General features: G+C 34.1%; 1 protein-coding gene across 1 annotated transcript in view; it reads right to left on the reverse strand.

The window, feature by feature from the left end:
* Window positions 1-475: 475 nt before the first annotated feature.
* HSD17B4 (hydroxysteroid 17-beta dehydrogenase 4) overlaps window positions 476-14,377 on the reverse strand; it is a 129,089-nt gene continuing 115,187 nt past the window's right edge. The window contains exons 21-24 of the mRNA XM_020979018.2: window positions 13,636-13,725; window positions 12,423-12,561; window positions 2,879-3,006; window positions 476-913 (exon numbers count right to left, since the gene is read on the reverse strand). Of these exons, the coding sequence (XP_020834677.1) occupies window positions 824-913; window positions 2,879-3,006; window positions 12,423-12,561; window positions 13,636-13,725 (447 nt within the window). The 3' untranslated portion in view covers window positions 476-823. The remainder of the gene's footprint in view (window positions 914-2,878; window positions 3,007-12,422; window positions 12,562-13,635; window positions 13,726-14,377) is intronic.

A 14,377-nucleotide genomic window follows, 5' to 3' on the forward strand; every position in this document is an offset into this window, starting at 1 on the left:
CTCTCCTTCCTCGATACTGATTCAGGTGAGACTCTCCCTCCCATCCTCTTCCCCGCCCCCACCATAGGCCTTAGTGCATTGAGCCTATCCCTATTATGGTACCCATGACTAAAGGAAATGAATGAGTTTTATTACTGATATACAGCTAATTTATTACCACCTTAGGACCCAAGTCCTGGGCAGAAAAAATGATCCCTAAGAGAACAAAAGAATCTAAATAACCTAACATGCCTTCACTTTAAAAAACGATTATTAAACAACAAAAACAAAAACCCTCTATCTAAAACAGTGTAATTTCAGCTAGTTTGACAAAGTGAAGAATTTTAAGTGAGCAGATCTCCCCAAAGCACCTGATTATTTATTTTATCTCTGAGACAAGTCTTGTTATAGATTATGAAAGTATACAAAGACTGAGTTTCAAATGAAAGTGAAATGCTGTTACCAGGGAACAGAAAATAACAATGCACAAACCATGTAAGAAAGGTTTTTTTAAATTATTTAATTTTTCTTTCAATATAAACATTATCTTAAGCCAGAGAGATTCTTTTGAGGTGAAAAGTTAATGTTATGAAGAAAAGCAGACCTAAGAACATAAGGATACAATTTATGCAATGCACCTTCAAATCCATTTCCAGCAACTGCAACAATCAAATGACAAATCAGTGAAAAATTAAAACTTGAGTAAAGTCATTATCTGTTATGAAACTGTTAAATGTTTTCCCACCAACTTAATTCTGAAGACTTCTGCCACATAATCACAAAGGCTTTACCAGTGGAAAGAAATCTCAGTTCTTCTCCTGGTCCCCAGAAACTAATAGACCCTTCAAAGCTTGGCATAGTCTTTAAGAATCAGCTCTAGCTTCTGGCTCAGCATGATGTTGCCTTTGACCCGAAGTTTGCCACTAAAGAAGGCCTGAAATACAGAAAGAAAGAAAAGGAAGAAAGGAAAGCATGTCAATTTTGTCCATGTCACTTTGCAAGGCCTATGATTTAAACAGAAAAACGCTGAACTAGTGCTGAGACAAAAGAGATGTGGGGAAAAAGGAAACTATCTGGCAGTATTTTTTTCATCAATGAATGGATACAAATGTTTCCAAGCCATCTGTTAAATGCATGGGTACACAGGCACAGAAAATACAAAGCAAAACAAAATGGGAAGGGATGTCCCACCAACACCCTGCTTTTTAAGCGAAATTTGTAAGATTGTTTTCTCTATTCTCATTGTAGTGTTGAGAATCAAGTCACAGCAGTACTTAACAGTCATCCTAAAAGCTAGATACCTCCACAGACAGGACAAGATAAAATGTTTACTGTCTAAAGTCATTTCTGATTTGTTACCTACAACATTCTTTTGTAAATGGTCAGAGCTGAACTGAATAAAGTGGTATTTAAAAACTTGATAGCAATGACAAAAGAACATTACTGATTAACTAAAGTTATTTACTCATTTTCATAAACTCATAAGTACCACGGAAAAATGTAGTAAAATAGCATCTTACAGGGTAGTGGTGCTGAAGACCCTGCTCCTTCCTCTGATAATATAAAGCAGCTTTCCTAAATCACTTTATTCTCACAATGATCCTGTGGTATGTATTATTATACTCATGTTCCAGATGAGGAAGTTTAGAAATGTTGTCATGCTCCCATGCCACATAGCCAGAAAGCGGGATTCAAACCCAGATTTTTACTGACACTAGGTTCTGTTCTCTTACTACTTAAGCTGCACTGAGACCTTGTATAAGGTGTGGTCACTACTCCAGTTTCCAATTCCTTCATCTGTAAAATGGGAGCAGTTATTCATTATGGTTTTTAAACTACTAAGAAAATAACATACAGATTCAAGGTGATTTCTAAGGTCTCGTCAAATTCTAAATTTCATTATCTTAACAACATAAAATGAAAAAAGATTGGCACATTACACATCCAGATACCAGCATCAACTACAATATCTCAAAAGCAAAATGTAACATCCTTCTAGGTCACTGGTCTCAGCAAACAAGTGGTGGCAGAGGGAAATCTTCTGGAGTTTAGTTCTCTGTCCTAGAAATATAAGAAATGAACTAATTTCCAAAGGAAAAATCCTATGTATTTTCGTTGGCCATGGAAACACTTATTGATTATAAATCATCTTTGAGAACAGAGGTGGCTTCATTAGATATTAGTATCCCCAGAATCTATCATAGCGCCTGGCACATAGTAGGTGTTTCATAAATCTTTTTTGTATGTTACTTGATTGATCTTTTGAAATAGTGATCTGAACTCCTCCAGAAAAATTCTTTACTCCCACTTTTCTGCAAATTACTCAAGTCTGGAGATGCTTGTAAATTTAAATCAAAAACAACACCAAAAAAAACCATTTCCAAACTGCCTGGAAAAAAGATGCTTTATAAAATTACTTTCCTGCCACCCCTATTCTTTAAGAGTACTGCTATACCAAAGAAAATATTTCTTTTAAAACAGTAATGATCAATATACATTTGTATATTTGTTTACTAATAAATATTTAATTGTAGAAGATAAATTACAGTCATTGCTGTAAAGAGTAAATACTTACGTTGTTATACAACAAATTTTGTTTGGCACCTGACACATAGCAATACATACTTATACATGTTTTGACCTAGTTATAGTTTTTTTTTTAATTGTCTCTTGATTATTGGGGATATACAGGTGACAAGTGAGTTTTAACCATAAATTTAGACTTAAGCTTAAACTGTTATATCCTGCTCAAGTTTATAGGACAAGAATACTTTTCTTCTTAGTTTATATTGTAAATGAGAATCCAAAAACTAATTTTGAAATTCGAATGTAATCTAAAAATCTAGCATAACAGCTAGAAGAAGTGATGGTGAATAAATCAACCTCATGAGATCATTACCTTTTGGGGGTTAAGCTTGCCCATAACAACGTCCATGAAGTCTTCATCTGAAAGAGTGAAGACTGTGTCAGCAGAACCTCTTGCAGGGCCTTGGTATAATTCTCCAGAGCCATTTTTTAAGTCAACAGCTAGAGAAGGAAAACAGGGGGGAAAGAAGTCAATTTATCTGTCTTTCCTCTTTGAAATATGAAAACAAAATAGATTTCAGGAGAATTCCGTTCTACTGAAAATGATTGTAAGTATTTGGAAGGAAAGCAAAATTTCCATTTAAAAGGAAAGCAACAAAATAAGTCACTGTCAATAGAATTGAAACCTATTAACTTAAAAAAAAGTAGGTCCTTGCTTAAATTTACAGTACTATTTATTACACATTAAAATAAAGCTTTCTTTATTATAGATTTTAGTGATAAAGCTATATTATAAGGTAGCTACACTGAAACAATGCAGAATGGTTCAAAATGTCATTTTGGTAAACCCACGGAATTTTTCATGGGGATCTGAGAGGCTAAGTATTGTGATCAGAATGTAGAGACCAAAAAAAAAAAAACCCGGCAAAAGTCATTTTAATATACACTAAAATCATTGCAGCTACAGATTATAAATTAAACGTTTGGGAGCCAAACTTAAAGCAGTGACAAAATACCCCAGGGACTATGGGGATTTTACTGTACAGAATTGAGAAAAAATATAATAGCTCTATAGTAATAAAAAAAAATCTTCATAGCTCTAGGGCCTAATTCTCAGTTGATGGTTATTTTGTTCTAACTTCACTCAGAGGGTAAAACAGTACTGGGACCACTGCTTTGGAATGTAAATAGGGACAGTAACAGTCACTTTGTAGCATAAAACCAGTAAATTGTAATTTTCTTTTAAATATTGCACATTCATATGCCTATGTGTCCTTTTCCTGTTCAGGTATTCAGAAAAAGGAGTATATTCAATCCAACAATTTTGGAAGCCCAACTGCATGGCTAAAATATTCTTTTAATATTTTAATTGTATTTAATTTAATTTATATTTTAAAAAGCATGCAAAATCTTAATTAGGGGTGGTTCTTTTCAGGCCCTTTGTATATTCAGCAACTGCTCAATGCAATTTCAAAGTTACATTTGTCAAAACCAGACACCCTGACAAAGTACATATAAAACACAAACTGTCATGTATTTTTACTGGTTACTCTCAAAAACATACGGCATCACAGGACATACATTTGCTTAGGCAGCTGAGTGATAACAGTCCTGGACTAGGAACCAGGAAAACCTAAGTTAAAATACTGCCTCGTATACTTATTAACTGTATATATTATATAACTGGGTAAGTCATTTAGGAAGCAAGGTAGCACAACAAATAGAATAATAAGCCTGGAGTCAAGAATATTAAAGCTCAAATAGTCGCTCTGTAGCTGTGTGACGCAGGGCAAGGCCTTAACTTCTTTGTTCCTCAACTTCCTCATCTGTAAAAGTGAAGATAATAACATCGCCTTCCCAGGATTGTGAGGATCAAATGAGATAATGTTGATATAGTGCTCAGCACAATGCCTGGCACACTAGGCTCTTAATAAAAGCATGTTACCTTCCCTTGTTACTTTTTCTTTAACTTTACTCAGCCTTAATTTCCTTATCTGTAAATTGGGAATAATAAGAACACCTGTTATTGCCTTACCAGGTAGTTGTGAGGATCAAATGAGATAATCAAATACATAAAGTGCTTTATAATCCTTAAAGAGCTATATAAAGTTAGCTATTATTATTTTTGAAATATCAAGAAGTGTCCTCCCTGCCTCTGGAGGACATGGAGGAGGAGAAGGAGGAGGAGGAGTCTCTGTTCCCTGAAATCAAGAGAAGGGGACATGGGCAGCTCAGGGTCGGCCTGCCTGTCACCCCCTTCTTTCCTTTTCCCTCCCCCCTCCCCTTGCCTGACCAATCCTGGAAGATCCTGAGAATATGTGGGGGTGAGGAGAGGAAGTGGGGTGGGGGGAGAGAATGAGAGAGGGAAAAAAAAGTCAGTACAACTATATAACACTCTGAAGACAAGATATCTGTGGTTAGAGAAACATGCTCTGAGAACAGTTAGAGTCTTGCTCTCTGGAGACACATCTAGTCTCATTACACTGAGAAGACAAGATACTTGTGATCCACAGTAGTTGATAACGCTTCACTAGCCTCACGCTTGGTCTCTGTAAAACCTTATCTTGTCTGAGAAAACTCAGACCTCTCATCTTGGTCAGGTTCCATGAGAAATAAAGATAAACTGAGGCACACAAAAAACTATCAAATAATTTCCTTTGTTCCCTTTCTCTTACACAGGGTAATAAACAAAGATTGAACAAAATTAAGCTTCTCTAATGCCTTTGAAAGAAAAGGAGGAAGAGTAAGTCAATCAAAATAGGATGTTGCCATGCTTTTTTAAATGTCATTTAAAAACCTGTTCTACTTATCTAAAGAGTTACATTATAATTGCAATGCTGTTTTTGGATGAAGATCTCTTCTGATCACATTCTAATGTTGTCTTGGATGACATTTACCACATCAGAAAATATATCACCAGGGAATTTACTTACTGAAGTAAGGGGGGAAACCACATACACACAAAGCTGTGATGATTTACGGTGTACTTGTCAGGTAAAAGAAGCTAAATAAAAAAAGTATGTTTCACTCCACTTAAAACTTATGTTCAGTGACATGACATACTAAACAATCAACTGAACTAATGCTTCTTCGCTGGGCTCCCTTGGAGAGTGCAGTGGGTTCCTCCTTCCTGGGAGTCTTCAAACAAATACTGATGAGGCATGTCAAAGAGGGAATTCTTGTTCAGGTAGAGGGAGATTTTCTAATCCTCCTAAATGCTAAAAGAATTGTTGAGCCCTAGTAAAAACTGCAAATGAAACCACACAGGCTACCTGCACATTTCTAAGACAGGACCATATAGAATGTACCCTGTGAAATTAAATGGGGCAATTACAAGTCAGGTGAGAAGTTGGGAGGAAGGAATATTACAAAATATACTAACTATACATACAATTTAGACCTGGGGGACAGCCTAGCCCACCACTTGTTTTATAATGGTCATCAGCTAAGTTTCACAATAAGCTCAGTCCTTACATTTTAAAATATAATAAAACTTCATTTAAAAGTGTAGGCTAGCAAGGATTTGGCCTGCAGGCAGTAGTGTGCTGTTCCCTTTACCAGACTATAAATTTTGTGAGTGCAAGGGACCATACTCATCTAAGATTTTTTTTATCTTCCCTAAGTCTAAAACAATGTCTTGCCCACATTAAGTACTTACTAAATATGTGTTATGTTTTAAATTTTTTGGTACCCAATTGAATCTTAATAGCAAGACTTATACTGAATAGAAAGTAAGATTCGTTATCACACATTATGGATTTTTTTCTCCTTTTGTTTATACCATCAATTTCAGCAGATTCTTGTTAGAAGCAGGGAATGTCACATTTCATCTCTATATCTTCAGGCCTTCATAAAGTGCCTCCAAGTAGCTGGCACTTAATGTTTGTTGAATTGAAGGGTAAAGTCTTGGTGAAAGTCATGAATTTGACATAGTCAAACAAGCATTTAAGTTCCAACTACAAGCCAAGCACTGTGATAAGTCCTGGAGATACAAATACAATAAATAAAATAATCCCTAGTCACAACGAGCTTACATTTAACAGAACCAACAAGGACCTGTATAAGTACATACAGAAGAAATACAAATAAATATAACACTGGTGGGTGGATGTAAATGTCACTGTAGAGGGAAGGTGACCATCACCTCCCTTTCCTCCCTGCTCTCTACTTGTCTCTGGAGATTTAACTAGTCACACCCTTTAAAATAATTAGCTCAATTTTTAGCTTAGTGGCATCATAATGGTCCTTCAGGTGATTCCCTCCTGTGTTTGTAGAATTTATATAATACAAATTTGTAGAATTTGTATAAGATAAAAAGTTGGGAGAATGATAATTGCTCAGAGCCTTCAGTAGGTTAAATTTCTAACATTCAGGAAGAGGTTTGGCTTTTTGCCTCAATTTAAATTTATGTTTATTTCTAGCTATTCCCTGGCCTCTTTCTGATTGAGACAAAATTCAGGTTACAAAATTCTGAAACATTTGGCTAAGGAAGTGAGGATACTATGTTATAGTATCTGTTAATGGAGAAGCATCAGTAGGGGAAGTTGGGAATGAACAGAACTTTTCTAGGCTCTTCCCTTCACCTTTGCAGAGGTATGTAAAACAGGTGGCTTCAGCCTAACCCTTCTGCTCCTTGATGCCTGAAGGGCCAATAACCCACACAGATCTCTGTCCCACTTTTTCTTTTTCCTTTTTCCTGTTTTCCTGATCTTCTTTTTTCTGGCTCAGCTCCATGGGTAAGTCTTTGGTTGGGGCTGAAGAGGCTGTCATTTTTGTTCTTGCTCAGTTACTGGAGTCCCTAAACACGTCTCGATTTCTTTCTCCCAGACTATGTATATCTCTTTAAGAATGCCAGGCTAGGACCCAATTATGACTCTGACCCAAAGATCCTGTCTCAAATCACTTCCAAATGACTGGTAAGTCAGTTCTCAAACCCTTATTACAAATAGGAAGTGGTAGTTGTGTGACCCTGGGCAAGTCACTTAATCCTGGATTGCCTCACCAAAAAGCAAAAACAAAATGGTTGGGGGAGATGGGGAAGGAGGTGGATAGCAGTTGAGGGTATTACAAAAGCCTTCACATAGAAGGTGGTGACTGAGCTCCATCTTGAAACAAAAGAAGGAATTCTATGACATGGATATGAAGAGGGAGTATATTCTAGGCATGTAGGGATAATCAGGGATGGGAGATGGAGTGCAATATGTTTCTGAACAGAGAGAAGGCCAGTGTGACTGAGCTGAGGAGTTAAAGAAGGTTAGCAAATGTACAGTGAAGTCAGAAAAATAAATTGGGGCCAGGTTGTGAATGGTTTTAAAGGCTATTTGATTCTTGAGGAAATAAGAAGCCACTCTAAAGGCAATAATTATTAATATAAATAAACACATATTGGGAGTTCTGCTTCTCTCCCTTGAAGCCATTAGACTAACTGCTAAGGAGTTCAAAACTTTCCTCAACTTCCTCTGGATCTAAGCCAACTAGGTTAAAACACGCACTATTCCAGAAGCTTTATTAATCAACATATATACTAACAAGGGCAAATCTAAAATAATGTAACAGAGATTTCAAATATAACTGATTTTGTTTTCTTGTGTTTAGTAAACTAACAAAACAAAATGACTGCTTGTACCAAAATAAAATTTAAGGGCATTCTTTCATTTCAATCATTTCTTCCATGACAAGAAGGTCTTGGCCATTTACAAGAGATGCCAGTGGGGACATTAATATTCAGGACAGCAATAAGCTACATGGGTCAAACTATTTTCCATGCAGTCATCTGCAGTAACTGTTACACAACGACACAGAGAAAAGGAAAATCAAGAAGCATGAAACTACAAGCAGTGGAAACACAGCTAAGAAATTTAACCTAACAAAAGAAATGGCAGTGAGACCAATAGGGGAACAGCAGATATGTTGGAGAAAGCCTAGGGCTAAATCTGATTATGAGCCTAAGCAAAGGAGAGACCTACAGAAAAGATAATGACAACAAAAGCCCAAAAGTCTTAACTCAGATGGGCAACATGATACCATTTCTGTGGCTGCAAACTTTCAAAAGTCAACTAGAATACAGATTAGAACCTATCAAGCTAAAACAAAATTTTCTCTCAGTTTCCTGAAGGATAATTTTAATAAAAGTTCATTTTCTAGTATTGTCTGAAATTAAACTTTGTCATAAAGATGAGGAAAAAATATGCTAGTTATTCAACTCCTTGGCATACATGGCTATTTTAATTTGGCACCTTCTAAATTTCTGTAATGCTTTTTCTTGGGAAAAAAAAAACTCAGAAAATTATCTTTAGCACATTTTATCTTTCTTGTGCCTTTCTATACCCTTCTCCTCGAATTCTTCAAAGTTCTTGCAGCCTACAGCTTAAGTTCCAACACCTTTTTGCCCATTGAGAAAAGGCTGCCTTAGATAATTTTTAAGGGGAAAAAATATGTATGTACATACATGCATATATATACATACACATGTATATAATATACAATCATTAATTTATAAAGACATAAAAATCTTAATATTATGAGATCTGGAAAATTTTATCTGATTCAAATTTTGCAGAATAAAGCATTTTGTATTCTCTCTATTAACTTTCTTTAATTAAAGAAATGTCTGTCAGGAATATATAGTTGAAGGTGACTTAAAAAATCCCAACTGACTCAGACACAAAAGACTTGCTCATCTAAAATACCTTTTAATATGCTGCTTCGATTAGCTTATGCTGAGAAATACCACAGATCAGATTTTCTTGAGAATCTGAAGATGATCCATTCAAATGACACTCCAAATAATAATATTAATCTGAAAATCTGAAAAATAATATTCCCTCCCTGGGGAAAAAAAAACCCAATAGGTATATTTGCAAATGCCTACTTAAAATTTTACATAGTAACTCCTACACATCTCCCTCTAATGTATAGATTAATACCTCTTGGCCATTTTGAAATCATAATAACTCATCCCAAATTTCAGGAAATACCTGAGTGCCTGATTTGGGATCAGAGTGGATACGGGTAATTGAATTAAATTAGCTAACTTGGATAATTAGCAGTTGCTCTCAAGATTAAGAGTGAGGAAGGCAGAAATATGGAAAATATGGAAGCAAGGGCAGGTAACTGAGTTTGAATAAAAGAACAAATGTCAAAAGCATTAAATCTCAGAACGACCCAAGATGGAAAAAAGCATGCCAAGGAAAAAACAGTTCTTTTGGAGGCATCAGGAAGATCAAAGAACTGTTGAAATACTGTTCAGAGCCTACTAAATGAGATTCATAATCATTCGAAAGAGTTTAGCCTAACCACACATGAGAAAAAACCCCAAATAAATAAAGAATGCCTCTTTGTCCAGATTATGAGATATGATTAAATGGTGAGCACCTCTTGCTGGTCCTCTACTAAATATTTTTAGTAAAGCAGATAGACAATGAACGAGACAAGCTGGACTGCCTGTGGGAAATTGTACATCTTTTTCAATGACCCTTAAATAAAATTAAACCTATCATTTTAATACCAATATTCTTCCAGAGATGCTACACAGCTACAAATGAAGTGTCGCAATCTTTGAATAAGAAAAACAGTGGTTGTCTAAGAGGCAATGGTTACATGAAGCAGGACATAAATAGGCAGTAACACATTACATGAAATGAACACAAAAAGCAGCCAAATATGAAATTTTCAAAGAGATTTATGACCCATAAAAAGAGCTGTTCATATAGATGGTCAACTCATGCAAATATCCAATATCTCAGCTCTTCTCCAGGACCACTCTTGGTCTTCACAATTACACAGTTTTTAAGTGTTTCATTTTACTGCATTTTCCATTTACAATGTGGTTGTCACTGGGCACGTTGTTTTATTATTATCTCCATTTTACAGATGAGGAAACTAAGGCTAACAGCAGTTAAGTGATTTGGTCACGCTGCTAGTAAGTGTCTGAGGACAGATTTGAACTCAGATCTTCCTGACTCTCTAGGCCTTGTACTCTATCTACTAGACAACCTAGCTTCCTCATATACATTCATATCATATATTTATATTATTTCCTCCAATTTTACTTTTTAGTCATGTTATCTTTTTATTTAAGTCAAGTATCTATTTGGAACTCTGAGCTCTAAAAGTGGTATTCCCCTTTAATTCTTTTTCTCATAATTTCCATTCAGATTCTAGACTTCTTATTCCACCAAATGAATTGTGTTATTATTTTGTGTAGCTCAATAACACATCCTACATTCATACCCCTTGGTGCTTTGATTGGTACAACAACAAATATATAAATTATTTTAGATAATACTTTCAGCATATCCAAGGCACGACCAATAGCCTCCAAGTATTTAATGCATTCTATATTTCATTAAGAATTATTTTATAATTGTATTTGTATATTGAAAGCATATTTGTAGATTTTACTCCCAGATATCTGTGTATTTTATGGACATTTTGTATGAGATTTCCTATTACTTTTTCTGGGTTTTGTTACTGTCATACAGCAATGGTAATTTTTTTCTACATTTTTTTTTGTGTCTTATTATTTAAGGTATTATATCTCCTCCATTAGAATATAAGCTCCTTGGGAGTACAGATTGTTTCATTCTTTGTATTTATTTCCTCAGTTCCTCACATAGAGTAGGTACTTAATAAATGTTTGTTGTTTGATCAATTAGTTTCTGGTTTACTAAGAAAGCCATTATGTCATCTACAAATTGGGATAATTTTGCCTCCTCTTTGCCAATGCCTATTCCTTTAAATTAAGGCAAAAAACAAGAAGTTATGTGGCCTGGATCATGGTCATACTGCTAGCATCAGAAGCAGTTTTTCAAGCCCAGGTCTCTCCTGAATCAAAGTATAGCAATCTTTCTTTATCTTAAGAATTACATAAAAATTAAATGCTAAAACAAACTTAGGCTATGAATAACTGAATAGAAAATACTATGTTTCAACAGAGTATGACCAACAAAAGAAAAACTGCAGTGAACCTTAGGGATTTTGGTTGTATCACCAAATATGTTTCCTCATATGTTGGTATCAGTTATCCTTTTTGGGATTCCATATTACAACTAATGAGGTTACTCTCATGTAGTAGCAATTTAGTTTATCTTAAAAGTCTTGTCAACTTGTTAGCATGGTCTTTTATCAAATATAGTTTTCTGGCTTATATAATTTGCACATGCTTTTTCTATTCCAAGCTTCAAGTATCTTTCTTATTTTTCATGTTAATATAGCTGCAAAAATATACAAACAGATGTTTTGCATAAAAAGGAGCAAAATCACTGTAACCTTACATTCAAAAGTAAGGTAATCTATATCTAAGGTCCTCTTCTCAAAATAACTAATACTTTGGCAAGAAAATGATACATGAATTTTAAGTTAATATTATATAACAAGCTTTATTATTATATATAAGTTAATTATAGTATCACACTTAATATTTAATGTATCACATTATATTAATGTTATTGATATATGTGTAATAATATATAGTATGATATAATTATGTGTTGTAATACATTATATTATCTGTTACTGTATAATATATAATAAAATATTCATAATTATAAGCTAATAATATTCATTTAATTCATTTGATCTGACATGTTTGTCTTTAAGATAACAAGAAACTTGGCTTAAAAAATGGCACGCGAAAGAACATATTCTAACTTCAGAGATTCGTATAAGACATACATACACAACCAAAAAGTGGGCTCTGTGTTATAGCTGAAGTCTGGACAGCTACTTCTACGACTACATATTTACACTGAAGTAAGATATCTTCCTCATTCATTATAGGATTTTGTGTGCATTAACACAGATCTAATGTAAGAGTTCATGTGAAAACAACTCACTTCCAAAGAAGTAAAATTTAAATATGACTCATCTCCACTATGAAAAATTGCATTAGGACATTAACAAAATCACTGACTTACTCCATTGTGCTGCAGTTTGTCCATGTTTAGTGATGTTCCACTCAAATACAGCATTCACCTTCTTCACCAGTTCCTTTCCAACATCTTTGATTCGACGACCTATTTCCTCAAAAACAAGGGTGCTCTGAAGCACTCCATCCTAGCAAATGATGCAGGGAATTTAGCATGAATGAAAAAGGATTCAAAAGGAATAATAACTGCACAACTCATGGTACACTGTAAAAAATATCTATAAAAGTGCTACATTACAGCCATATACACCAACCATACTTTCTGAAATTATCAATAAATCAGTAATTATTTATGGGCTATATGATATATGCCCAAGACTATGCTACCATCCATATTATAACCTAGAATCTGATGGTATACAAAAGAAATATAAGACAAAATACATTCCCCCAAAAAAGTTACATTTACATCAGTCAAGATATGCACACATAAAACAATTAGTGAATATAAGACAGAACATAATTAAGCACCAAACTGAGTGGCCCATACAACAAATATAATAGGAGTTCAAAGGAAGGCTAGTTTTAACATGGGAGTAATCTGAGAAGGCTTTATGAAAAAGAGTGGCTTTGAGAAATGAGTAGCTTTTGGATAACTACATAGGAGTAGGTAGGACTTTACAAGGAGAACAGCAAGAAGAGTAAAGAAGTAAAAATTAGTGTTCAGTGTGCTAGGTACACTGAGGAAAAATACTCTGACCTTTTCTATGAGCAGTTTATCTTAAAAACAAGGGAATTTTACCACACCATATACTGTTTACAAAGTTTCTATCCTCCAATTGTACTTTTCTAAAAATACTCACAAGAAAGTCTCTCCATAGGGCTAGAGATTCAATTAGTTGTCTTAAGAAAAAAATCACAATTTTCTCTTACACATTTAGTCATTTTCCAACTTCTCCAAAATAACTAATATATAATGGAATTTAAACCCTTAAACCATCAATCAGTGTCTTTCCCAATCTGAATAAACTTACATTGGTTGCCATTATTTCATCACTGATTTATCTTGATTTTTAATTCAGATTAAATTCAAATTTTTAAAATTCTAGCAAATTATAATGTAATGGCAATAACAAGTACTAATGCATTCAATATATCTTCCCATACTTATTAACTTAATCACTCTTCTCAATGTCCATAATCTATTTGAAATTCATCAACTAAAGAGTCAGGTAGCGATTTTAATATCTGTGTTACCATACCTTAGAAGATACCTTAGCTGAGAGATCATCAGATGTTGGTACAAAATCCACATATGCATTTGAAAGGACAATGTCTCCAGTTTCTTGGACCTGGTATGGGACAAAAGAAGGAGCTACAAACTCACTCTGATCATATAAAAAAATGCAATTTTTTTGTATGTTACTACCAAATCATATAAAGCAAATCTGTCTTTTCATCTTAAATAGGAAAAAAAATCAGAGTGAAAAAAGAGAAAAGGAAATTTCTGCAAACTGTTCTAAAAAAGTAAATAATCATGAAAGTTAAATGATCTAATAAACATTAAAATTTGTAGCATATGGCCCTTATCACAATTTACGTGTTTCAAAAATGCAGGGAAGAGGTTGTAAATAATAATAATTTGGGTATAAAGACCTTAGCATTATTTTTTTAATGTATTCTATTTCCTGTTTCAAATATGAAGTATATACATTATGCAAATTAAATCTCTGAATGAACACAAATGTCTTGTGTTAAATTACTAATATATTTATAAAAGGAATTTTCTTTCATAAAATAACATTCAATTTACCAGAAACTATCCATGCTACTAATTCTGACAAGAAATCAGCAAACTCATTTTAGCTGTTGGTTATATTACATCATGTTTGTAAATTATAGGAATAAAACCAGCTTGCTGGCTAAGTTCCTAAACATTAAAGAATACATAAAGAGCCAATGTTAGAATAAAATAAGCATTCTTTCTTCTTTTTTTTTTACTTA

Source organism: Phascolarctos cinereus, unplaced genomic scaffold (genome assembly GCF_003287225.1).
Source record: "Phascolarctos cinereus isolate Bilbo 61053 unplaced genomic scaffold, phaCin_HiC Scaffold_4;HRSCAF=312, whole genome shotgun sequence".
Taxonomy (NCBI): Eukaryota; Metazoa; Chordata; class Mammalia; order Diprotodontia; family Phascolarctidae; genus Phascolarctos; species Phascolarctos cinereus.